Genomic DNA, 27930 nt, shown 5'->3' with positions numbered 1-27930 from the left:
TATTCGAGTATTGCTGTTACTCAGTTTTAGTTGTCTTCACAATTTCGTCCTGCGGTAGGCGACGTTGTACATTTTGTGCCTTTTATTCAAATGTTTGACTTTGCTTGTCGTGCTCTTTGCGGGTTAGAAATGATTTATATTGGGTAGTTTGGATTATTGTGCCTATGTCGATTCGTGTTCTATTCTGCTGGATTTGTGTGTCGACGGGTTGAGGACTGGCAATAGGGCGGTCGTCCAGATCGTCGATTTAGCCATCAATGTTGTGATTTATGTTATTTTCAGGAATTTCTGAATCGTGCGGGGGAGAATTTGAGTCACTCACAAAAATGGGATGAGAAAATGCGGTCAGTTGTGGCAGATTTTGTGGGGGACCTGCAAAACTCGATTAATTTACAATCCAAAGACAACTTGGAATGCGTATTTAAAGTATTCGAAAAAATCTATTCTGTATTTGTCATCCAATAAAATCTAGAAATTTGGATCTTCTTTTCCTCATGTTTTCACTTCGGTTGAAATTTTGCAATATTTTAGTCGCTGTCGTGTCTGGCCAACCTTCGTTCCACGAATGGCTTCGAGTATTCCGAACAGATCGACAGGACAATTGGAGCTGCGGTCAAATCAATGGGCCCTCAATTTGTGCTGTCTGTACTGGCAGTGGAATTCTTTCCCAATAATGACTTTGGGGACTTGACACATGGCTGGATCCTCCCATTATTGGCCAAAAATATTAAAAATGTGCCGCTGGAGTACTTTGTCTGCCGATTTCTCCCTCTGATTGACCAAATACAGGACAGGTGTAACCTGCTAGAACAAAATGGGAGATCAGTGTGTGCTAAGAAATTGTCGACACTCCTGACTCAAATATGGGCACTTTTGCCATCGTTCTGCGACGGGGCGACGGATATATCAAATGTGTGTTTCTGTGTTATTCCAGAGTGTTGATCTTATAATGCAGAGGTTGTATTCCCTGTGTGTGTCCGACTCCTCGCTTGTGGGGATGGCTCTCCGCGCACTGCGGAAGCTCATTGATACTGCCCTGTCGTCCCCGAATTGTCAGTCACTGGGAATCCTCATTTTTAGTGGAGGATCGTCAAGTAGTGGGAAAATATACCAAAACATTCGTGTCTTTTTGCATCAACAAAGTGATGGGATTGGAACATTCGAATGAAGGGAAGAATATGGAAATGGAGTACATCACTACTATTAGGGAGAGTAATCGGCTACTTGGTGAGCAGGTGAGACGGCAGTCTGTCATTGTAGGACATTGCTCTGGTTTACTCGATGGTCTTGGGAAAATGGGTGAACTAACAGTGGATATGAATATAAGGAGTAACATGCCATCGCTGTAGTGATTTGCTGACTATAGTAGACGAGCAATGTTGAGTGTGAGCAGAACAGGAGTTGTTTATTTGGGAAATGAACAGATTGGGGGTCTGCTTGGATATATTGTGAGAATATTGGAGGTGGGGCAGTGGGTGTATTGTAGAGTGGGCATTGTATTGACCATTGTGTCCAGAAGAGAGGGTATGTGCTTTTGGGTGACATTCTCCACTATCGAGGGGCTGATATATCCTCCCGACTGGGGGAACTCTCCCAATTGCTGTTTGGAGACACTGCGGACTCTTCGTTGAGTTCATCAAAAGCTGTTTGCAGTGTATTTAAGTATTGAAGGCTCGATTTCGATGTCTTCTTCTCGTTTCTACGCGGCTTGCAGGTTACTCTGAACAAATTGTGGACGGAATGGTCGCAGAAGGAATTATTGGGTTAGGGGAAGTAGGAAGGAAGGCAAGAGATGGGGCGCACGTGCTTATTAATGGTGCCCGGCAATATATTCTGAGGACTGGCGTGGATATGGATTGTTGTGGGGCTACTACTAAAGTGGTCTCCAAATTGATGCTTGGACTGGTGGGAGATGGGTCACTTATATGTCGAGTATTGGTAGCACTGAGAGGCCTCATTGGTCGAGAGTCGAGTATTGCTTTGTAAGAGCCCGATATAGTGACATTCACTGAGAAGATGGTGGAATTGTGCATAGATAATGGAATCAGACTGTTGGGACATCCTCAGTCGGGTGTTGTACTCGAAAGTCTCGGATTGCTTCACTCCACGTTGATTTACTTCAACTGTGTTGTGGTAGTTTGTTCAATTCATAGAATGGTATTGTGTTGTCTGATTGAGTAGATTCCTGCTGTGATGAGGGTGGCTGGATTGGACTGTTCCAGTAAGATCAGAATCAAAAGAATACGAATTTTGACCAAAGCGTGTAAAATGATTGGGTTGTTTCATGTCTGTTATGAGTAGTCTTGATTCACTGAAGGAACTAGTCCCAGTTGAGTTCCACAAGGTTGTGTCGAATATTGCCAAATCAATTCGTTCTAATAAAAAGACAAAGAATGATGATGACGTGACACTCCATGGCCAAATGTTGTTTTCTCGTATTTATTTGCAGTGAGGGTGGATTGAGTGACTCGTGTGATGAGACTTGTGTGTCCTCTAAGAGTGTGAGGGGAGTGGTCAGACTAAGAAAGAATGATGGAGACATTGTAGATTTGGCAGATCCTTCTGCCATCGGGAAGACCATGGGTAATGTGTAAATGTATATTTTGTTAGAATCTGTTGCTAGAGTGAGTACCCGGGAGAAATCGGCTGTTTCTGTCACGGAGGATGGGAAATTGGTGGTGATGGGGGAGTGTGGTGGAGATTTGGATGACGAGCCTCATTTGGATGTGAAACCTAAAAGGAGGAAGTTGGTTGACAAAAAGTCGCGTAAAAAGGCGTGGAAAAAGAATCGAACGACCATGCCTGCCAGTCAGAGGCGTGCCAGGAAAAGGCATGGACATTATTGATATATTCTCTACAATTTAAACTCAGTTTTTTAATTTTTTTAATGTTTAAAATGCATACAGTCTGTAATAGCAAAAAGGAATATTCTTAAAACACCATTTAAAATTAAATAATATTCATTTTAAATATTTAAATCACTCTAATGACGTTAATTATTATGTAATTACGTTTTTATAAATTTTAAAAATCTTTAAAAATGCATAATTTTAGTTAATTATTTGAATGTCAATCAATGTCTAGATGCGATCAATCAATGTCAATGTAAGATTAACTTAATTTTTTTAAGAATAATTTTTATTGCCATAATCAACTTAAGTCTTTTTTAACTTTTTTAGTCGTTTCAAATGCATTCTTGTTACTGATCCATCTCTATTTTCTAAATTGACAAAATTGTTAGACAATTTTGCAACAATAGTAACTGGATCCCCATATGGTTGTTCGAACCTTGTTAATCTTAGCGAAGGATTCGTCCCGTAATCCTTTTGAATCCGAGCCTTTTAAATAATTAAAATAGAATACAATATCTCCAACATCCAAGTCATACTTTGAGACATGTACTCCCATTTTCTTATTCATTCTCTTATAATATTGGGAAAAAAATATGGGGACTCCAAATTAATTTTAGGAAAATGGAACTCAAAACGAAAATCTCTACAACAATTTGAGGACGACGAAATCGTGCCCATGGAACAACAATCCTGGACTGAGGATCAGATTGGTGATGGTCGACAAGAGATTGCAGTTACAGAGCTAAGGAATGGCTCAAAAAGAAAAAGAATGAATTAATACGTCAAATCAATTTTAAATTTAATTTTAAATGGTGTTTTAAGAATATTCCTTTTTGCTGTTACAGACTATGTATAAAAATTGATATTAGCTATTCGACCGTCTTTTGGGCAATTGATTTATTAAGGAGATTATTCTGTCGACAACGTTATACCGTGTTTGATTGATCTTATAAATCATTTGATTATTTTTATTCACTGCAATAAAACGTCAAGTTGAATACGTGGTTTACTGAGTACTGCATCGAATTTGGAGCACTGATAGTCAACATCGTGATTCAAGAACCGAATCCTGAATTTATTGTGTTTTTTTATAAATCCTGTTTGTCCCAATATGAGCACTACACGATGTCATCGGTCATTACTAAGCTCTAGACTAGAGGTTGTCAAAAGGTGTGCCGCCTGACAAATACAAATTTGAATAATTTTTTCTCCTAATTAATTTAAAAACATAAACAAATTAAAATAATTACTAAAATTAAAATAATCATTTTTTTATTATATATTAAATGAAAAATTCGATTGGGTTATTAGTTTTTTAATATATTTAAGATACATATTGAGGACCCTCCTCACAGAAGCCGGGATCACCTGATTAATTAGTTTTATGTTTTGGACGGTGATCTTGGTTCTAATAATAATAATATTTAAGATACATATTGTCTCTGAATCAAAAACTTGTCTATTAAAGAAAATGAAGAACTTATTGCGCTATTTAATGATGGATCCTTATGATTAAAGATGACGGAGTTAGACATTGGAGAATTCTGGATATATATTCGAACGAAAAATATTAGAAGAAGCCCTGATAGCCGTAATCGACCTATTAAACGTGAATATAACCCCAGAGCAACTAAACACGAACGTACTGCCCTAAGAATACTCGTAGCTGGCACATCTAAACAAGCACTACTACAAGGACGTGGAAGAAGAGCGATCAATTCAGCAGATGTGCGGATACCCTCTCTGTGACAATCCTCTCACCAATGTCCCTATTCATCCTCATTCTCAGGTGCCTCAGAAAAAGTACAAAATATGTTTATCGAGCAATACTGTCTACGATATTGCCAATCTGAAGGTTATTCTCTCAGTAGGCCTTTTAGAAGTTCTGCAGTACGTCCTGCTACCACAATTCTCGCTCTATTTCGAATGGACTGAGTGCTGAGCCTATTTGGGCAAGAACTTGCGAAGGAGTGTTCGTGGACAGGGACGGGGGTGATGTGTCTTCTTCCTCAAGTTTGGACATTACTGCAGATTTTGATTCCATGTGTTTATAAAATAATATTTTATTATACAAATAAATTATTAAATAATAATTAAATTGATACTAAATTTAAATATTTCTAGTTGACGTGTCTGGTTATGGTACTGTTTTTAATTCAGTAATCATAGGTGATAATTTCAGCAGCAATACTCATCTATCAGCCAATCGAGGAACTCTACGTGCTTCTAATAACGAACAAGGCCAGCAATATAATGGAGGATATCGAATGTCTCCGTCTGTTCGAGACCAAGCCTGTGATTGATTTTTGTAGGGGTAGTAATGAGTGATCGATGAGTAGGCAATTGAGTCTAGCTGGCTATAAAAAAATGTCACCTGCTAGCCTGAGTTGCGGGTTTAATTAGTCGAGCCATACATAACCTGCAGTGTTTGAAAAAGGAAACCCCAAATCAAATCCACCAATTCAGCTTGCCTGAAATATTTCCAGAGTTCAGTCTTGTTTCAGAAAAGTTGTGTTTATAGAACATTTTTCGAGAATTAAACTTTGTGTTCCTATAATAAAAAATAATAATTAAGTCTCTCTCTTTTCTCCCTTGATCTCGAAATTGTGTGGCTGGCACGAGTCTTGTTATGACCCCTGGCATCTCGAAAGTGTTATGTTGTTGTTGTTTCTATAATAGCGAGATAAATTCAAGATTGGCTGTTTTTGAAGTTTGGGTATTCTGCGAAAAATATAAACCCTACAAGCGCAGGATTTCATATTTTCAAATATGCAATTATCAATACCTACATATTTAGTCATTTAAGGTCACCTAAGGAAACATTTGATAGCCGAATAAATTTTAAATCACTATTCGGTTATGTTTAAAATCAAATATCTACTTGGCCCTAATCGTTTTTCAAATAGAATAATTGGCCACAAGAATTGTACTGTCTTTTCCAAAATAGGAATTTGTTTTCCGAACGCTAGGATTAATATAATTTCGAATTAATTTTGTTTATTATTATCAAAAAAATAATTTTATTGATTAATTTTTTTAATTAATTTTTTCAAATTTAATTAACACCACGCTTTTTGTAGTTCTATGGTTAGAAAAATGACCAAAATTCATCTAAAAGAACAGATTTGTTAAATTAAGGATTGGAGGAAAATGTCGTTGAATGAATTGTTTCGAATTATCAAAAGAGAACTAAACCTGGACCTAGAAAATTCTACTTTATTCGAAATTTTAAAAAATAAAGAACAATGGAAAAATAGTGAGAGTTCAAAGCTTCTAAAAATCATTATCTGTTTGAGAATTCACTGATAGAATGGATATTTCGAATGGATGCTATTAACGGCTACCTGACTGATGAAATTAAGGAATTTGGACAAAATCTAAATATTGAAGACCTGCAATTTAGCAAAGGATGGTTGTATAAATTCAAAATCGGTTCAATTTGAAATTCAAAGTATTTTACGGAGAAGCAAATTTAATGAATGATGCTGATTTTTCAGCACATAGACAAAAAATGATTGAAAAATTGGCAGGAATTGACCCAGAAGTTATACTAAATATGGATGAAGCGACTTTTTTTCAAGCATTTCCTACAAGAACGATTTCATTAAGCCAAAGAAAAGGCGTAAAACAATCTAAAGTTCGAATAACTTTTATTGGATACAGCAAGAAACCAAAATGTTTCAGAGGATTCAATGTTTGAAAATACTGTCATTATTATGCAAATTCGAAAGCTTGGATGACCAGTTATTTGTTTAATTGCATTATTATTATTATTAGAACCAAGATCACCGTCCAAAACATAAAACTAATTAATCAGGTGATCCCGGCTTCTCTGAGGAGGGTCCTCAAGATATCCTTCAAACAGAAAAAGTCATTGATAAAATCATTGCACTGTTTTAAGAAGAATACAGTGTTGAAGATATCATATTTAATGCTGAAGATGGCCAGGTCGATGAGGGTTACGATATTAGCCCAACCACTTTATTTGATGCAATTCAAATTGTTTTTAAGAAATAATTGTGTTTATAAGCAGATTAGTAATTTGATCACTAATTGGATTATTTATTTAACAATCATATAAATTTTAGATTTCTTCAAAGGGAAAGTCGGTTTGAATTTTTCGGATTAACAAGGGTTGACTGTACATGTAAAAAACTGAATTTTTTTAACTATGAATTAATTATCGGTATTTTTGAAAAGATTAAAAATTATTTCGGTAGTCTTGACATAAGATGGAGTTCTCTCAAAATTCTTTAAAATTCATATAAATAAATTATTAGAATTAAAACACCAAGACCAGCGTTTTTTACTGTGTGAACAAACTGGAGTTCTGCTTTATCAGGTCCTCCAGAGGGGCCAGTCTGGGAAATTTTTTTACTGTGCGACCAACGTTCGGTTAATTTGTGAACATTTTGGGGCCTCCACGATTCGCCTTCTGTTGGACCTGGATAACTGTGGTCCTCGGGCGTAGGAAATGGACGGTTCAAAGTATTGACGATTAATATTTGCCAATAGCGAGTGAGAATCGTTTTTCCCATAAACGGATAGGCTTCTGATCACGTTCGTTTTTTCTCACATTTACGAAGTAGGTTGTCTATGTGCGGAGAGAAGAAGAGGTGTATGTCGAGGATCACTCCTAGAACCTTCTGACTTCTGTTGAAGGGTATTGACACATTTTTCAACTTCAAATCGACCGGTTATGAGTTATCCATAGATTGAGCCGATCCAAGTTAGCTTATGAAAGAACAATATTATTATTGTCGAGGGAGGGCGGGAGATCTTCCATGAAATGGTTAAAAAGAGGTACTCCGTTGGGCAGGAGTTGAGACGGACTTCAGGCCTCCGAGGCACACCCTTCCCTTCTTCCACTTAGAAAGTTAATAAGTTTATAGTTTGAGTTTTGGAATATTTTTTGATGGGAGCTTTCACAAGACAGAGTCAAAGGCTTTGTGGATGCCTACAAAGCAAAGCACGGTTTTTTGATGTCTTAGTTTGCTTGAAAAATTGGAACAAATGAGTTCCGTCAAAAACTCTTTTATTCTTCAAGAACCATTTTTCGAGAATTTTGGATATAGATCGTCTTTTGGTCTTCCAGGTTTCAGTATCGGCCTTATTAGAGCCTGTTTCCAGAATGACGGAATCACATTCTGGTTGATCGAGTAGTTGAAGATAGCCATTAGAAACGTGACTTTTTCGAAACCTAGATTTTTTAATAAAATGACCTGGGATTCTATCCAGTACTGATTATTATATCAGAAGACATTCGTTTGATTTTCTTGAGGCTATTTCTGATGATGATTTTATGTATTTTTTTAATTTTTTACTTTTTAGGCATCTGTAATTCGACGTGCCAGTAAGTTGTTTATATGACATTTAAGATTGTATATTTTTTGAATATATTTTAAAAATAGTAATTAAAAATCAATATGAAGGAAATTGATTTAAAATAACAAGCTGAATTAATAAATCAGAACAAATAGACATTAATTATATATATTATAAGATACAAATTAATATTAATAGTGAATGTCAAAACATGTTTTATTTGAGGATGAATTAATACAAAATGAAGCAGATTTCCTTCCAGAAACAATCAAAAAAAGGATACATATATTCGCGGAAAGACTAAGGGAAAGAACTGCACACTACAAAGCCTTGATCATGAAGGATGAAGAGTCTGAAGACGATGGATCGGAGACTTCAAAGGAAGATCAAAGTGGAATATTTAAACGATATATATTTAGGTGAGCCTGAAATAGAGATTGAGGTGAGTAAAGTAAAAGGAATTCGTTTTAAATGGAAATATAATCAAACTATTAATAGAGAAGGTATATATATTAATTATATATTAAATTAATAAATAAAATATATTTCAAATATAATAGGAAATTTATATTTTTCATGGCTTTGTGTTGTCTCGTTGGCATATTTTTACAATTCATTTTTCCTCACATTGCGGAGTTCAATGGACGTATATCAAAAGGACAATTTTTGAGAAAAATTGGTGTTTTGCTGACTATTTTTGCGATTTTATTTACCTTGTGGACATGTTTTATATAAAACCAAGATTAGAATATATACAAAATGGAATATTAATAGTATATTTATATATACTAATATTAGAACGACTATAAACAGACTAGAAAATACTATTTATCTTCAAAACTTTTTAAAGTTTTCTTGATTTAAATATTTTTTGGTGGAAATCCTTTCTATTTTGCCCACAGATTTATTCTACTTTGTCACCATGTCTTTGGACATTCCATTTATTAGACTAAATAGAATATTAAAAGTAACCCCACATCAACCTATCTCGATAATATATTTATTATATATATTATTATTATTAAATAATAATAATTATATATATTAAAAATATAAATTTAATAAAAATAATAATTTATACTAGATTCATTCATTTTTTGAATTCTGGCGACTATTCGACCGAAAGTCCAAATTCGGCTACATACAGTGGGCGCAAAAAAAATCCGGTTTCTTATTTTTCGAATTTTTCAATATAAATTTTATATTATTTTTTTTAATTTAGTATCATTTTGAAATGTAAATCGAGTATGTTTTTAATTTTAAGTATTTGACTCCGACGCCCTCCGTTTTGGCATTTGCCTCCGCCTCGGACTTCCGATCTGTAGTCCCCACCCCTGCCGGTGCGGATCTACTATGGACGTATACGGGCTCCATGCCCTCTCCTGCAAGAAAAGCGCGGGTCGTATTCCACGCATTCGGCGATTAACAGAATCATTCTCGACTCACTCGAAAAGGCCGGCTACCCTTCTGTCCTTGAGCCTAAGGGTCTCGACCGTGGTGACGGGAAAAGGCCGGACGGCTCTACGTTGTTCTCGTTTTATTCTGGGAGACCTTTGGTCTGGGATTCCACTTGTGTGGATACCTTCTCAAAGTCTTTCATCAACGAATCGGCCTCTCTTGCTGGGTCTCGTGCTAATAAGGCTGAGCTTTCGAAGTGCCGGAAATATCAGTCTTTGATGGATGACTTTGGTTTTGGCCAATCGTTGTCGAGACTTCCGGCGTCTTTGGCTCCGGGACCCTCACTTCCCTAAAGAAATTGGGACATCTTTGTTCTTCGCGGTCCAAGGACCCTAGGGAATTTACTTTCCTCATTCAGAGGATCCTGCTGGCTGTCATGCGTGGCAACAGCTGTTCCCTCCGTCTCGCTGGGAGAATTTATTAGTTTGTTGATTCTAATATTGTTTAAAAATTTGACTTTGGTATTAAAAAAAAAAAAAAAAAAGTATTTTTTTATTTTTCATAGAGATATCTTGAATTTAATTTTAAAATGCGCAAAAAAAACTCGGTTTTTTTAATTATTGAGTCTTTTATTCTCAAAAATTTGAAATTGTTGTCATTTTTGTTGTTGTTGGATGTCGTGTATTTCAGAAATTGTGAAAGGACAAATTATTCAACTTTATTTCCTTAATTGGACATATAAACAAATTTCAGAAGAAGTAGAAATTCCCAGATCAACAGTGGGAGATTACATACGTAAATACAAAAAATATGGAACAACACAGAGACTGTCCGGTTCTGGAAGACCTAGGACATTAAATAATGATGATATAAATACTTTATTGACGCTTGTTTCTGACAATCCGAAAAAATCTTCCCGTTGCCTGTCAAAGGATCTTCATTCTTTGACAGGAAAAATCGTCTCAAAACGAACAATTGGGAATTATCTGAAACAAAAGGAAATATATTCACGTGTGTGTCAAAAAAAACCGTATCTGTCTAAAATTAATATCGAAAAACGATATTCCTTGTCAAAAAAATTTATCGCACTGAATATGACGTCATGGAAATCAACTATTTTTAGTGATGAATGCTGTTTCGAAATTTTTAATCACAAAAAAAGGAATTTTGTTATAGGAAAAACAACACACGTCTAGAAAAATCGCACTTATCTCCAACTGTTAAATTTGGAGGGGGAAAAATAATGGTGTGGGGATGTTTCGGGTATTATGGAGTAGGCAATCTAGTATTTATAAATGGAACTATGAACTCAGCAACTTATGTGAACATATTATCAAATAATCTGTGGGAGTCCGCTGCGAAAATGTGCTTGAATGAATTCATATTCCAACAAGACATGGCTCCTCCACACACATCAAAGATCACGAAAGATTTCTTTGCCGAAAGAAGCGTCAAACTATTGGATTGGGCACCGCAATCGCCAGATTTAAATCCAATAGAACATCTTTCGGCATATATTAAAAGTAAATTGTACGAAAATCCTCCAAAAAATATGCATGAGCTGAAAGATAAAATTATAGAAATTTGGGAAAATATGCCGAAAGATCTAATACACAAACTCATAAACAGCATGCCGAGAAGGGTGTACGATGTTTTTATGGCTAAAGGACGGCATATTAAATATTAATTTGACATTTTTTTAAAAAACCGGGTTTTTTTTGCGCATTGTAAATTTAAATTGGAAATATCTCTTGAAAAAAATAATGAAAATAATCAAAATAAAAAAATAAGAGTTACTTTTCACTAAAATTTAAGATTAAAAAAAAATATTATATCGCACAATATAAAAAAATAGAGAAATTAGAAAACCGGATTTTTTTTGCGCCCACTGTATATATAATTTGAAGAAAAGATTAGAAACAGATTAGAGGAATAAAATCGGAAAATATCACAAAAATGACGAAATTTCAGATAATTAAATCACTAAAAGAAACTTCATTACGAAATATTCCTTCTGAATCCAATTTAATACAAAAAAATAAAGCAAAGCTAATTAATAGAGCAGTACAACAAACTAAATAAAACGTGTCTAAAAATCTATTAGGTTCGTCATTAAAAATTAAGATAATTAAACAATAATTAATGAAAAATAGTTTATAATTATTATTGAAATAATTATCTGTATCTTTTATTTAGATTTTTCTAATCGGTCCTTTTTCACTGAGTTGTTCATTGAGTGGACTGGCAATGTTGTCTACTCTCTATGGCCAGTCTTGCTCCACCTTCCCTTTAGTATGTTTGCGTTGAGCTAACTACTCCTATTATGACATAACTACTCATAACAGGCTCTTGTGGTCTGATTATTATTTCTGTCAACTGCATATTAATCCACATATTCCAAATACTGACATGAATAGTTGTTAATGACATGTAATGAATCGGCTTATCAGGTACGGAGAGAAAAAGAAACGTGATCTCCTCGTTCGAATAAACTGGAATAAATGGTAACGGTCGTTTTCTGAATGATTTATAAATTTCGTTAATAAAACTTTGTCGTAAAGTCAATCGATGAATATACATTTCTACTAGCAAATTTACAAACCCTAGTTCGACCAGTCACTTTACTTGACCTCAAAGACATCAGAATAGCCATATTTTTATGAAAGATAAGCTGATTAAGTTTAGACTGTTACTTTCCCTCTCGGATATGAAGGAAACGTCAACTTCAACATTGAATAGTTGAACAACCATTGACAATCCTCACATGTCGATGACCTCTCAAAGCTAATCCGTCTACTGAAAACCTGAACTCGCAAAGAATAAGCTTTCCCTACCATTGAGGGACAAAAAACAACACAATCGCCTCCTTAGTCATGTTACTCGATCGTAGTAGTGGGCAGCCTGTGAGTACAGACAGTGAATGCCCATTTCTCCAATTGGTTATTAAACACACAATCAATGATTAAAGTGGCTATTTGATATTATCGAATGCTGTTAGTGTTTGTAGTGCAGTCTACCATTGTCCTGGCTATATTCACCACACTAAACTGCTGTGTTGTACCCATCTCTAATGAACCGACAACACAAGTAGTGCCCCTCCAACTGATCTCCCTCCTTGTCATTTGGATCAGTTCTGGGTCACTCATGCTGGGTAGGAAATCACAGACCAAATATACCTAACCAATCCAAATAGAAGTGAGAGAGATGAGTCAAACATAGGATAACCAGTCGAATGGTCAAGACAAATCAACAAAACTCACCGAATAGGAGGCAAGGGTATATAAAAGAAAAGGGAGGGCTAGCAGATCATAGCCTACGACCATCAGACGGGGAGGACATGTGGGGACACTCCCATATATATGACTGCCGTGTCTCCTCCCCTCCAATTAACCCTCCAATACTCCAAAGACACTTTCCAGTGGCCCACTCGCTCACCATTGTTTATAACGTGATTATCACATCACTAGATTTATTTATTTTATTAAATTCAAAAATATTCTCAAAAGTTAACGATCAATAATCAATATTTATTTTACTCCTGTTCAGTTTCCGACCAAGTTCGCTGGATTGGCTTCATCGAAAAACAGTTTCGTGCAAACACACTTTTACAGGGCAAAATAATATTAATCAGCACAATCTTCTCTACCAATTGACATCCGACAGCCCATCTCTCACATTCAGTATGACTGGTGTGCCTCACCATACAGGACTGGCGACGTCTGTTGGCCGCCCAGGAATTGGTCATTGCCTTGGAAGGACATGACCATCCTTGAGGACCTGGGGTGTGGAAGACAGTCAAATATTCGGAGAATATTTAGCCCAAGTCCGTCCTTTGTTGAGTAAGGGACTTTCAAAGTGGAAAAGTGAGCGGACGTGGTGAGTGAATTGTAGAACTGCCCTCTTTCGGTGGTCGATTTGCATATTTTGCACAATGACAGGATATTTAAGGGGCATAAACCAGTGTAAATGAGTGTGCCAACTGTAGATATACCAAGTGCACCTTCGTTGTGGGTGTGTCACTCAATTAGGGCGAGTAGTGTATTACCAGAGTCGACACACGCGAGCAATCTACTTCCACTCAGCATCTAACCTCATTCCTGTGGGTGACTTGATAGACGTGTTGTACATGCAGATATTGAATATCCCCAAAGTGGTCATCAGGAAGAGGTTGAAGGAGAGGATTGTGAGTGCACGGTCGGCACAGTGGAATGGTCTACGGTGGTTAGTCCTGGTGGGCCTGGGAGATCGAGTGAGCATATACTTCACTCATCACAGGCTAATGGACTGTCAGTGGATTAGGTCGGCCAATATGACTATATATTTTGTTGTTTTCCCATTTATTTATTATTGTAAATAGACTAACAAATAGGCATGTTCGGAATAGTTGTTAATCAACAAAATACGAGTTTTATAGACAACTATGCTCAGTTTATTAACACCCAGTTAGTTTGTGTTTTAATTCAAGATTTGCATATTTGGTGAAAGTCTCGTTCTCGGTCAGCAACAAGTCAATGTTCGACTGAGCCATAAAAACACTGACCTGCGACACTACTTTGGTGGCTCTACAAAAAGTGCTGTGCGCTTAGTGGCAGTCAAATCATTCAAACACAGCTCAATTTGGTTAAGCGTGAGATAGTCGGTCGAGTCAGTGGATGGAATGAGTGGTGTGTCGGAATAGGACAGGCCTACCAAGTTACCATTGTCTTCTCGATGGGGGTAATGGCTAGCAATGTGATGGAGAATTGCCTATATCGTCCAGTCGAACCAAGGAAGTGAGATTGCGGATCACAGTGGCTCGATACAGCCTTTCCTCGGCACAAGGATCTCAATTGATAGTTTTAATAGAATAAGCAGGGGAATATACCCAGGAGGGACAACTTCTCGAGATTGGGGAGTCCTCGGAGGTGAAGAATTTGAGTGAGGTCGGATATTGAAATATTACGAAGAAATATTTTCCTGAGGTATGTGGCCAACTGGGCTATACTGCTTATTCTATTAAAACTATCAATTGAGGATTAGTAGACGTGCTTGAGGGATGTCACTCGTAAGTCAGGACTGAGTTGTGTGGGCACTTGCTCGAGTCCTATTATCTTAAATTGTATTTGAGTTCCATTCTATTATATAATCTTAGAGTTCCATTTCATGAATTATGAGTGCTCAGGTAGAGAAGTTGTACACTAAGACTAGCTTTACGGACATATTGTATACTTTTATCTTAAAAAGTAGAGATTTTTTTACCTAAAAAGTGTTTTTTTCTTAGTATGCCCTCTGTATTTCCCAATAGAGTGCCAAGTTTCTTTGTATGCCTCCATTTTTCCTTGTGTTGTTTGCATCGCCTACTATTTTATATTCTATTTTTAGCGTTAATTTTAGAATTTTTTCCAAATGTGTTGGCTAATTTATCCTCAATACCTTCTAATTGGTGGTCTGTTGTCGTGATTTATTATTCTCTCGTAGCGATTCCTCCAGATATGTGATGAACAAAACGGGGAATATGGCGTTTTCTTGGAGGGTGTCTTTGTTTGTTTCAAATACTCCGGATTTCTGTTTTTCCAGCTAAATACATCTTGCTCGGGCAGTGGTGTTAATATTTGTATCATCTTGACCCAGAATTGCTCCACTAGATTCCATTAAGTCAATCCATGTTATCATCGCTACATCAATTTCATTAAATTTGAGTTTTGGAATTCTCGTTATGTTTAATTTTTTGATATCAGTCCTATTCAAAAGGTCCGATTTTGATTTAAGTTCGTTTATTGTTCTCGGAGAAATTTTCTTTTTTAATCGTGAAGATAAAATCCTGGAAATTTGAGGTGCAGAAACAAATGGATTGTCAGAAATATAACGTAGTATAAAAATTTTTTCGTTGATAGAAAGTCTAAAACAACGACGCATTATAAAAATACAATTTAACGTGTAATGAAAATTTTAAAATGTTAATTTAAAAAATTATTTTTCATAATACTTGAGGAGCGGATTCGAGAAAAAAGCAGATTCGAGAATCATATTTCCACAGTCTATGACTCCGTGGTTTTGATAGCCAGTCAAAGTCATTATTACCCACGAAAGCGGGGAATCCATTTTGTCGAAAAAACACAGCCAAACTCTCATTTCATTCTTTAAGGTCACTCTGAGTGTATATTTTCAGAATTCATGTGATTTTACTCTTTGTCGGTTTGAGAATAATTGATCAAAATCTTCTGACAGGTCATTGTTGCGTTCCTTTTTTGACCAGTATGATTATTATTTCGAACTTATGGACCTACGAACGTGTTTAATTGTGACGAAACGGGATCGTATTTCAAACTTCTTAAATCAAAATTAATATTTAGCTTTAGTTATACATGTCGTTGGTTCAAGAAAGTAAAGGAAAAATGACTGTTTTATTTTGTTGCAATTCCGTGAGTAAAAAATGTTTCTTTTATTTGGGAAATATAAATCTCCGAAATGTCTGAAAAACTTTAATCCAGAAGTTAATGAAGTTATTTAAAAATCTTCAGGAAATTCATGGATGATGTCACTATATTTAATGAATGGTTGCACAAAATTAATCAAAGATTAATTAATAAAAAGCAAAAAATCATTTAAATAACGCCAGTTATCACAAATATTGTGAATATTCAAATATAATTTTGTATAATCAATAATCAATCCATTTATTGTTAATATAGCAGAGAACCATATCTTGCGAAAAAAATTAATTCTTTTAAAAATGACGAAATATATGAATTCGGATTTGAAAGTTATGAAATCTCCAATTTTTGGAAAATACATATATAAGAAAATTTCCAATTCTTTAGAATGAGATAATCTCGATGTTATAATGTTTTCCACCTTATTTAGTCGAGAAAGGATTTAGCCAATTAAAACATATTCGAACTATAGAGAGAAACACAAAATTATCCGAATCTTTTGAATTTGAGAATAAAAACAATTTTACCTAAAAAATGGATTCAGGCTTAGATTTTTTATTTCTGATCAGGCAGAATTAAAAATTTTAAAAATTGAGGTAACTGGAGTTCCTGATCAAAAAGTAGGCTAAACACAATTATGACTATTTTGGAAGATACAGACTTTACAGCCTTTCAAACAAAGAAATGTACAACCTAACGAGAAAAGAAATTCAAAAAATTATAAAGAAATATGTTTTTTTGTCAAGCCAAAGATACATGGCTACTAAACCTCCAACAAAATTGGCGATTGTGTTTTGCTTCGTCATTACCCAGATGCAAAAGTGCGAAATAGAAAATGCAATTTATATAAGCAATTGAATGTAACTACGTACTTTGTTATTTATGAACTGGCTAAAAATTTCACAATAAAAGGAGAATGTAGAAAATTTGCATTTCTCAAGATCAAAAAAACTAAAATCTTGATTTTAAAAAATTTTCTTAAAATTAAAAAAGCTAACAACTTGATTTTAAAAAATAAGTTTAGGATTAAGTTAGGTGTCAGTTTAGGAGCTAGGTTTATTTTGATCAATGGAAGAATATAGAAACAATCGCATTGTATACATATCATTCACAAAAACATGTGGCTTGAAAGATACTTACTGTAAAATTACGAATAAAACATTCATTTAAAATTTAAGATAAGGTAAACTCAAACGATTCTAAATTGTAGATAAGGATTCAAAAAGGCTATGCTACCACTCTCTCACTTGCACTCAAAAAATTCGAAAGTCCATACGGAGAACTTTGTACAATAACTGAAATACTCCTGCATCATATGGTAAAAGTTCAAATAGACGATGTAACCACGAGGAAACTCTTATGAAAAGAATTAAAAAAATAAATAACATGATTTTTTTTCGCAAATACTGTAATATTGATTTAAAAATGTATAATTGTAATTTACTAAAAGTTAACCAAGCCATCCATCCGAAGTGGACCCCGCCAACATTATTGACGATGCGTTGCCTCTCACAATAGAGGGAGATCAACTGGAGATAACATAAATTGTCTTGATTGTCTGCTAATAAATATCCGAATAAACGGGGAAGAATTTATAAATCGACGAACCATGATTATTTGATGTTTAAAACAATAATGTTGTAGCTAAACATAAATTTCCTTCAAAAATGTGCAGATAGAACATTCAAAAGACAGAATTTGCAAATTAAAATACATTTCTGCTATAAATAAACGTCTGTCTTACCTAAATTTCTGCAATGAAAATCTTAAAATATTTTTTTATTAAGAAATTTTTTTAAAGAATTTGAAATTTTATCATCGAATATATTTACATAAAATTCCCTCCCGAGGTATTTGTCATTCTATAATATTTATTTTGACAAAATTGATTTTAACATAGAATTCGAATATTTTGTTGATTTTTTTCCAAGTGCATAGGCGTATACACTTAGGCTCGGTAACGGCTTAGGCTAGTGACATAATACTTTCGAATCCTTATGTAGCGACAATTTTTCATATTGAGAAGGTAGATCATTTGCCAAATTGTTAAAGAAATGCAATATCTTAAAATTCTCAGTTCCACTAGAACAATATGATGATTCAACAAACATAAATTCGATAGAGGAAATTGGTTTCTGTGATGCAGTGTGTGTAATTGAAACTTCAAATATACCAATATAATAATTTTATTCATAAAAATAAACAAGTACGGGAGGAAACGGTTAGGCCAGGCCAAACGGATAGCCGCGCATGATTGTAACCGAGATCCTCTGTCTCGCCAAGAGAATTCATGTTTCTCAGAGCGATATGGAGGCCGACATCCTACAAGAACTTGGATGTTTGCAGACTGAAGGCTACGGAGGTCTCAAATGCCAGAGGAACGTAGCGTCGCATATCAGGCATTTGCCGTTTCGGAATGGGAAGGTTGTCATCACATCGGTGCGCTTGCCGTCCCCCTTGTCCAGACCGACTGCTTTAAGTAAATTCGGGAAACCAGCAGCATTGAATACCCTGTAACAAGGCGAACGGCCTGCGCTCCGGCGGCACGAATAGGGGTTCAGACCTTTTGCATTCACCATTCCAAAATCGGCGGAAAAATTATTTATATTCAAAAAAATCAGAAATTTTATGTTTTTTAATTAATTTTCTTAACATTTCCACAATTGGCATAATATTCTCGTGATCAACTATCTATTGCAAGTAGAATTTTTCTTTTTTTTTTTGCAAATTCACAATCAAATTCACTGAGCAACTTGTTAAAAATTTCACGGTTCATTCATGCCTTATTGGAATGAGTGTAGGTAACATATTTTCCAATGTTGAAAATTTTAAAGCACCTTGGATTTTTGAATCTTCCTATCAATACAGGGCATGTTTTGTCTGAACCAGAACAATTTCCGCATAATAGTAAAGAAAATCGATCCTTCGACAACTTTATTCCAGGCCTCGATTTAGTGCACACATTTTTAGAAGGAATCGCCTTGTAAAAAACACCAGTTTCCATACTATTCGAAAGTCTTTAATATTAGAATTGCTGAATTTAATGGTTGATTGTGATTCTGAACAGATAATATGATTTTGAAGCGAAAGTCATTTTTAACAAACATGGATATCAACAATTCTGGATTACATATAGAAAAAAATATCCTCAATTGTGGAATGAAGTTGAAACGATTATAATAGCATTTCCTTCAACATATCTAGCTGAAAAAGATTTAGTACAATATTTAGACCTAAAAAATAAATAAATTACAAATTGTGAATAGAGAAGATTTGAGACTTAAGCTGGCATAAAGAAACTAACAAATTCTCATCAGGCACAAGGCAGTCATTAAAATTTCTAAATAAAAAAAAGTTTTGTTTAAAAATATTTTTTTTAATTCTAAATGTTGATTTGCGACCCCACCGCTATCACTTCGGCTGAAGGTTCCATGCATCCAATATGCACCCGGATTGACGAGTGACGCTGTCATCAGTGTCATCACTGCGGGACCGGATGTCTTAAACATACCTTATTAAAATGACATTATCAGAAAAGTCATTAGAAATTGTGACATATATAACTGTTACAAATACCTAATTTTTTTAATTTTTAATGTAAGTTGGTGATATGAAGCATCATATTTTTCCGTCTTCTCCGAATAAAAAGTGTCAACTAGATCTTGTAGATCTATAGAAGTTTACATAAATAGATTTTAACATTAATTAATGTTTATAGTAGATTGATAGGTTTTAAAAAATTTATTAAGATTTGAATTTGTTCACTTTTTAACTTAAAATCACTTTTCAAAGAAGTATGCAACACCTTGAAATCACTTTTCTACCTCACTTTTCTAAATTACTGTTTTTTGAAATTTCCATTTTTTCTAAACGTCTTTAGATTTTTAAAAACTTTACTGAATTTCCAAAATGTGGTATTTTATTTTCAAACATGTGGGATTTAAATGTTCTCAACGTTAATTATAAACAACATAAATAGCCCCGAGTGGATGAGGATTTTTTCGTCGATCGCGAAACTCATTGAAAAGAAGACAAATGACTTCCAAGAAACCAGCTGGCTGTACCAGAGGGTATCTTGCGCACACTGGTGAATACTGATTTTTAAATTATCAGTTACGATAATTAGTCATAAATAGTCTATCGTCCTTGCAAAAGTATAATCATATAAATAGGTAAATCTATCATTTCTATTCCACTCATAAATCCAGAAATTAATAAAAATAAGAAAAATATTCACAACCAAAACGGCTAATTAATTAAAAACTGCCTGCACCACAACTCATGTTTTTGGAAATAAAATAACAAGTCAAGACACACCCAATAATCGAAATTATTAAAAAATATATTAAAAAACTGATTTATTTAAATATCGACAATAAAAAAAATGTCAGTACGATTACTAGTTGTAACAATATTCATACAATGGTAAGTAACAGCCTTGATCTCCGTACCCAAAAAATAAAAAATATTATTTAAAACTTGTTCGTGTTTTTTCAAATCAAACTCTTCTCCTTTTCTATAAATGAATCAAAAAACCACAAATCTTACAATCTACATTCCAAAGACCATCCTCCATCACAATTTTGACCAAATTGAGTAATATTTATATCCTAAATATTTAAAAAATAACCAAAAAATACATTTGCGACAAAATATTGACCGCAGGAAAATATAAAAATTATTTCATCCAGAAAATTGTAAAGTAAAGAATATAAATCGTGTCCTACGTTAAAAATAACCACAAAAAACCTTCAATGGTAAAATCAAAATAATTTTTAAATTCAACTTTATTTATATTTGTCATATATCCGTACATTCCGAGAGCAGCCTAAGATTAAAAAAATAAAAATGCCAATTCAAAGGCTTCTTCGATATTTGGAGACCCTAAAAATTTCATGTTTAAATTTATACAGGAATGGATTCTATATTTATTAATTTAATATTTAATACTGAATATCAGCAGGATGGTCCAAATCTTAAAAAATTATTATTTAATATACTAACATTCATATCCACACTCCCCCATATGACAATAAAATTAATAAAATTAAATTTAAACAATTAAAATATTTTTTATAAATATTTTTTAAATTAAATTTTTGTCAGTAAATTATTTATTCGCAATAATAAGATTTTTGTGTTGATTTAGTTATAATCGTTTTCACTAAAAAATTTCATTTAAAATTATAGGGTTTTCGAATCAATATAATAATTTTTCGAATCATATAATAATTGTTCGAACCAATATAATAATTTTTCGAACCAATATAATAATTTTTCGAATCAATATAATAATTTTTCGAATCAATATAATAATTTTTCGAATCAATATAATAATTTTTCGAATCAATATAATAATTTTTAAATTCAAAGAAATTCAAAGAAAAAAAGATCAAAAAGAGTAAATTATCGTTATTCTTGAATCACTTCAGAATTTGAGCATCTATTCAAATACGTTAACATCTTTCTGTAGAAGGATCCGCAATGTTCACTTGTTATTTCGTTGAATTTAGATGTAATTAGGCATCTAAGATCTTTTTCATTCTTGGCATTACCACGGACTACTAAGTTTTTCCATACTGAAAAAACATTTTCAATAGGATTTAAAAATGGACAGTATGGTGGCAAAAATTTCCTGATTATAGTTGATACTTCAGTATCATTTTCCAGTCCACGGTAGTGATGAATCCTCGCATTATCTATAATAAAAATAGGATTAGTAATATCTTTCGATAAACATAATGCTTTTATTTCCAGTAAAACGGTTTTGAAATCTTCCCCGTTAACTGCCTTATCATGAATTTTATGGAATAACATCCCATATTTATTCATTGCAGCTACCACCGATATGTTTCGACTGCGGGATGCCGAAACTGATAAATATGCCGAATGTCCAGCTTTACTTCTTCCTCGAGAAGGTCTTGTAACGAACGACCTTAAAGCCAACTTCATCCAAAAATATTAAAGCTTTATCATTATGCAAAGCTTCCAAATTTCTGAAATCTGTTGCATATTGTCTTCTGCTTTCTATAGTTGAAACTGAGTTTCTTCTTTCTGGTATTAATGTAACTCTTTTAAGAGTATAATGAAAAGAATTTAAAGCCTTGGCGACGGTGCTCAGTGATAATTTCAAATTAAATTTGAAAAATATCCATTCGCTCAAATCCTTCAAAGATCTGGTGCAATCTTCATCAACATATTCAACTAATTCTTGTTTCATTTCGTCTGTTAGCTTAGACCTTCTATCTCCACCACGTTTAGATGGAATAACTTCCCCCGTTTTAAAGAACTTTTTCAAAATACTGTTAACGGTTTGATATTTCTTGTTGAACAGTTGAGCAATATCTTTGGTTGAATATCCATCCAAAGATTTGTTTATTATACTTTCTCTCACATCATTAGATATTATTTGTCGGCGAACCATCGCTGGTTCGATTGAATATTCAGAAGCATTTTGATTATGTGAATCCATTAACAGTAAATTCAGGTCAATAAAATTTAAATTGTAAAAAATTATTATATTGATTCGAAAAATTATTATATTGATTCGAAAAATTATTATATTGATTCGAAAATTATTATATGATTCGAAAAATTATTATATTGGTTCGAAAAATTATTATATGATTCGAAAAGTTATTATATTGGTTCGAAAAATTATTATATTGATCCGAAACCCTATATTTTTTATAATACAAAAATTTTAATTTATTATTTTTAATTAATAAATAATAAAATTTATAATAAACTATTTTAAAATAAATCAAATTTATTTTCTTGTTGTATAATTCTAATATTCTTTAACTCTGAATAATTCTTTTTCAATTTATTCTTCATTTCCATTATCTATAATTAATTAAGATTTTAATACAATATTTAAATCTTTCTTTGCCTCATTCAAAGATTCATACACGTTAGAATGCCTTTTATTTATTATTTTGTTATTAAATTCACGAAGTTCCTCTGTAATCTGTGCCACATCTTCAGCCCTAAAAAATGATAAAAATTTCCCGCCTTTTTCTTTCATTTTCCATCAAATCAAAAGCCGAAAAATTTTTTTTAGCCACAATCTGGTCTAAGGGACTGTTCTTGGCCTAAAAGTCAATTTTTATGTCTACAATCTCATTTTCCATAGAAGTAGGAATACGAGTCACATCAACTCCAAAAGGTGCATTTTTAATAGAATTATTAATTTCTTAAAATTAATTTATTTTAATTAAATATATTAATAAATAATAAAATAAACTTATTTTTCCAATTTGAATATCAAATATTTTTTGTTGGTTAATTATTTTGGTCTTTTCTCTCCAATCAACCAGAGCTCGACATACACTGAAGATTATAAATAAAAACAACTTTAAACGATCTAATTTTTTCTGAGTCACAATTTTTAGATCGTCGGAAAACAATTTTTGGTTTATTTTTATTTATAATTTTTGATTTTTTCACTTAAAATTCATGGAAAACTAAATTTTTACCAATTTTTATTGGAATTTGGGTATTTTGGTGGATTTCGTTTTTTAAATGTTTCAAAAAACTGTCTAAACCTGAAGAATATATTTTTTTAAAATCTGAGTCCAGTGGGTTTGATCTAAGACTCAAATTTTTTAAATTCGGTAAAAATCCTGTCTGTTTTTTGATGTAAAAAAACCGTATGAGTTTGGAATTGAAGTCAGGACGTTTCGGTCGAGAAGGAGTGTGTTGAGGTCACACTCTTTTGGCGATTGGACCAAAGGTAGTTGAGTTATTTGATTGGCGCGAAGATCAATCCAAAGAGCTTTTTGGAGGGAATCAAAAAATGAATTTGGTAATATTTTTAGATTGTTTTTTGATAGATTTAAGAACTTAATTATTTTAATATAATTACTTTTATGTTTTTTATATTTAGGAGTTCTTTTGGAATTTCGTTTAGTTTAGAATTAGATAAATTAATTCTATTTTCATTACATTGTTCATTTTATTTATTTAATTAACAAATAGAATATAAAATATAATATTTTATAAAATATAATAAATTTTAAATTAATATAGTTTCTATTTTTTATATCAAAAATGTATAATAAAAACAACTATCAATATACAAAATTCTTATTTCTAAATTAAACTATAATATAAAGCTAAATATTTATAATTATTTATAAATATATTAATATAAATAATATTTTAGAAATAATAAAAATAATAAAAGACTAATACTCAGCACCTTGTTGTGCATGTCAGGTCAACATAGTTCTGACCCAATTACCACAGAAAATAGTAATTTATAATAAAATATAATTAATTAGTAATAACCACAAATAAACGTGGTTGGAATGACCCTCCTAAGATGTCATACATGTACACAACCTCTGGATCAGACTCATCCAGCACAGCCTCAAATTCAACAACCTCAAAGCCAAAATTCGATAAAAATGAAGATTTGGGAAAACAGTCTTACGTAATCAACAATTCTCAAAAAATAATATCAGGCCTTGTTAAAGTTGTTTAAACAAATAATTATTCCAAAGGAGGCTGTGATTGGTAAAAGAATTGACATTCTTAACGAGGCATGGGAAGGAAATTTACTATCAGTAGAAATAAAGGACTATTTGGTTCAACTGACCACGTGCTTGCTCAAACCTGACTATTTTGGCGCCGAAAATATATGCAAGATTATGGCGGTTGACCACATTAAAGAGGTTCATTTTATTACGTAATAAATTCAGGTCAGTAGGTGGATTGCTGGATATAGAATGCTCATTTCTCAATTAAAAAATAATATATAAGTTTTTTAATTTAATTTTACTAACATTTTGTTAAAAATCTTCAATTTTTATATAACAGATATTATTTCCCCGCCGTTGTAGCGATTATTAAAGCCCGGGAACCAAAAATACGGGTATAAGAATCTCTAAGCTGCATCAAGTTATTTTCACCACTAAAAATACTGTTTAAAATTATATATATATAATATTTAAATTAATTTAAAAATAAAATACCTTGTTACAAATAAATGATATTGTGGTGATGTGGGATTAGATTTTTTAAAAGTCTTAACACAAGAGGGTAAATAGACATCAAAAATGGAATATTGACAAGGAGTAGTATTACGACGTAGTACATAGCCCAGTTGTGTTAAATTGGAGTATACAGTCATGACATTACTCCCCAATAGTCCATCAACTATAAGGGACAGGTCATCGGCCTGTAGTATTTGGCCGTCTTTTAGACATGTTAGTGAGCCCTTGTTGGTAAGATATAGTATTTCCTCGGGGAATAAGTAATGTTTACTATTTTTTGAATAACCCATTGTTTTAAAGAAGTTGCCCTAAATTGAAATATATATTTTTTATACTTTTATTTTTACTAGTTCGCCTACTTTCAGGTCTTCTATCCAATTAGCATGTGCTGTTTTAGATAGTAATGACTCCATTAATTAAATAACCACAACAAGTGCATAAATTATATATATTTTTATTATATTAGATATTTTAAAATTAATTAAATATATATATAATTATAATGTGACAAATTATTTATAACTTTAGTCCTTTTAACTTTTATTATATAGATTAACTAACGATTAGGAATGACTTTATAAATTTTTATTTTATTGATATAATTAATTTAATTTTAAATAATTAATTAGTATATTTAAATTATAATAAAAGAAGACATAATTTATTGTGGTCCCCTTACTCTAGTGAGTAATTTAATCATGAGCATTGAGCAGTCTGTTATACCGATAATTCTCCTTGTATTCCAGACGAGGAAAAGATTATTCAATCATTGCTAATATTAGAAAAGTTCCAACAAGATTTTAGACATTTTATTCAAAAAATAAATCAAAATGTATAAATATGTAACGATTAAAGCAATAGATAGATGTTAGAAAGGACAGATTGTCCTCCATAAAGTCCAGAATTTCAATTGTTGAGCAAAAAATCAAAAAACTGGACAAATCGGGCAAGGCAATAAGGATTTATTCTCCTTTCAATTTGCCTCAGACAATAAAATTTACAAGAAATGACCTCCTAGTGAGACCAAATTTTAAAAATGAAACCAAACTCCACTACAAACTATCGAAGTATTTTATTTAAATATCTATTATAAATTTAAAAAAAATAAATTTATTTTAATTAATTAGAATTTAGATTTAATTTCCCAATCTAAAAATACTACAATTGTTCCAGCCTCTTTTGATTTACTAAAAGACAAGGAAAAGACACCATTTCATGAGGGAATTGGCAGGCCTCCGAACAATTTGAAAAGCACTGGAAATTTTCTTATATATAATACAAATATAAATGCGTAATTTATTTTTATATTTATTATTAATTTTTTATTTTAATAAATAGATTTAAAAACTATTCTTTTGTTGATCCTCTCAACGTTGTTTCAAAAATTACAAAACCACATGAAAAAAGACATGAGCCAGCCAAGGCACCGGAGACCGTGACTTTGGGCCATCAATTCGATGCTTTCCAGCGTTTAAATTTTGACTACAATCCTATTTTGGGTGATGTACCTCAAATCAAGGTCCCCGAAAGTCTTCCCGTGCTTTCTGGTTAAACTCAATTTTTTATTTCAGGATTGTGAGTGATTTGAATTATCTCCCTAAAAAGAAACGGGGATTGCTCCGTCGATTATTTTGACCGAAATCACCGTGGATTTACCGGATCTTGATTCTGAATTGACCGAGGACCCCGTAGTCTCCACACCACCCAAGGTCGAGACTTCGCATCCCGAATCCAACATTTTTCCAAAAACTGAAATTGTAGAGGAAAACACGACTTTGTCATCAAAAAATGAGATTGAGGAAAATTTTGTAGTCGAAGATGACAAAAACCTATCGAGGTCACTCTGAAGCCTTCGGGAGAACGAAACTGAAGGCTCTGCTTGACTCAATTCTAGACGCGGGAGGGATAAATCAGTTTAAATTCCGAAAAAGAAAAGAAAATGAAACAAAAACTGAGATTGAACCAAAAAAGGATGAGGAAAAAATTGATATATTGTCACAACTCAAAAAAGTGTTAAAAAGAAGAGGAGAGTCTCTAAAAGGGAAGGGAGAGGACTATGTAGAGCCTCCAAAGTCAAAGAAGTATGAGGAGTCACCACTAATCAAGAGTATGTCTAAAGTCATAAAGAATGAATCAATAGAGGAGGATGAAAATGAGGCTGGCTGGTCGGATTAAACTTATTTTGATTACTAATATTATTATATAAGTCACATTTACTGTGGAATTTGGTTTTAAATATTTCTATTTTCTTAGTGTTCATAAAAAAATAATATTTGATATTTTCTGGATAGTTTATATTTTATGTGCATTATTTTGTTATTTGTGATTCTTGTAGCTGTTATAATGAAACTAGGGAACTTATGGTCCAGATGTCCCCAAAGAAGAGTCATTAAATTAGTTTTTGTGTTAATATAATCTTTAAAATACTTTAACAAATTCCCTATACGCATTCTAAATCAATATTTTTCGGTAGATTAAAAATTTTTAATAGGTTAACTAGCTAAAAGTGTGCATATTTTGAGCTAAAAATGGCTTTTTATTTTTTTCTTGCCAAAACAATAGCAAGATTTTTACGTATCAACTTTATTTTTAGCTAGAAGATAGAATATAATAGTCAGCTGTATTATTTTGTTAAAAAATTGACATTGTTGTTAAAAAATACTTAATTACCCATGGTTTGAGCTCTTAGTGCGTTTTCAGACATTCTTAATATTAATTTTAAAAACATATTATTCCTGGAAAGACTGGCAGTCGAGCCAGATGCCGTAATTGTAGGAAGGAGGCACAAGGTCTCGTATTTCGAATGATGCAGCATTATTTGTTATTCCGTCTAATATTGATATCTCTCAAAATCCGTCAAAAGTTGACATTGGCGTAATCAGCAAATTGCCTCTGAGGATGAGGGACCGATCATTAATCAATTTTGTTACTACGATGACGTTA

At 32.8% G+C, this 27930-nt stretch overlaps 1 protein-coding gene across 1 annotated transcript in view; it reads left to right on the top strand.

Annotated features, from left to right (window-relative positions):
* The window catches only part of LOC118761983 (WASH complex subunit 1-like), an 81787-nt gene extending 55248 nt beyond the window's left edge, over nucleotides 1-26539 (top strand). Inside the window, exons 2-3 of the mRNA XM_036500178.1 lie at nucleotides 26115-26278; nucleotides 26326-26539. Of these exons, the coding sequence (XP_036356071.1) occupies nucleotides 26115-26278; nucleotides 26326-26539 (378 nt within the window). The remainder of the gene's footprint in view (nucleotides 1-26114; nucleotides 26279-26325) is intronic.
* Nucleotides 26540-27930: the final 1391 nt, after the last annotated feature.

Source organism: Octopus sinensis, unplaced genomic scaffold (genome assembly GCF_006345805.1).
Source record: "Octopus sinensis unplaced genomic scaffold, ASM634580v1 Contig18957, whole genome shotgun sequence".
NCBI classification, from domain to species: domain Eukaryota; kingdom Metazoa; phylum Mollusca; class Cephalopoda; order Octopoda; family Octopodidae; genus Octopus; species Octopus sinensis.
This window is presented reverse-complemented; position numbering and strand designations above follow the sequence as displayed.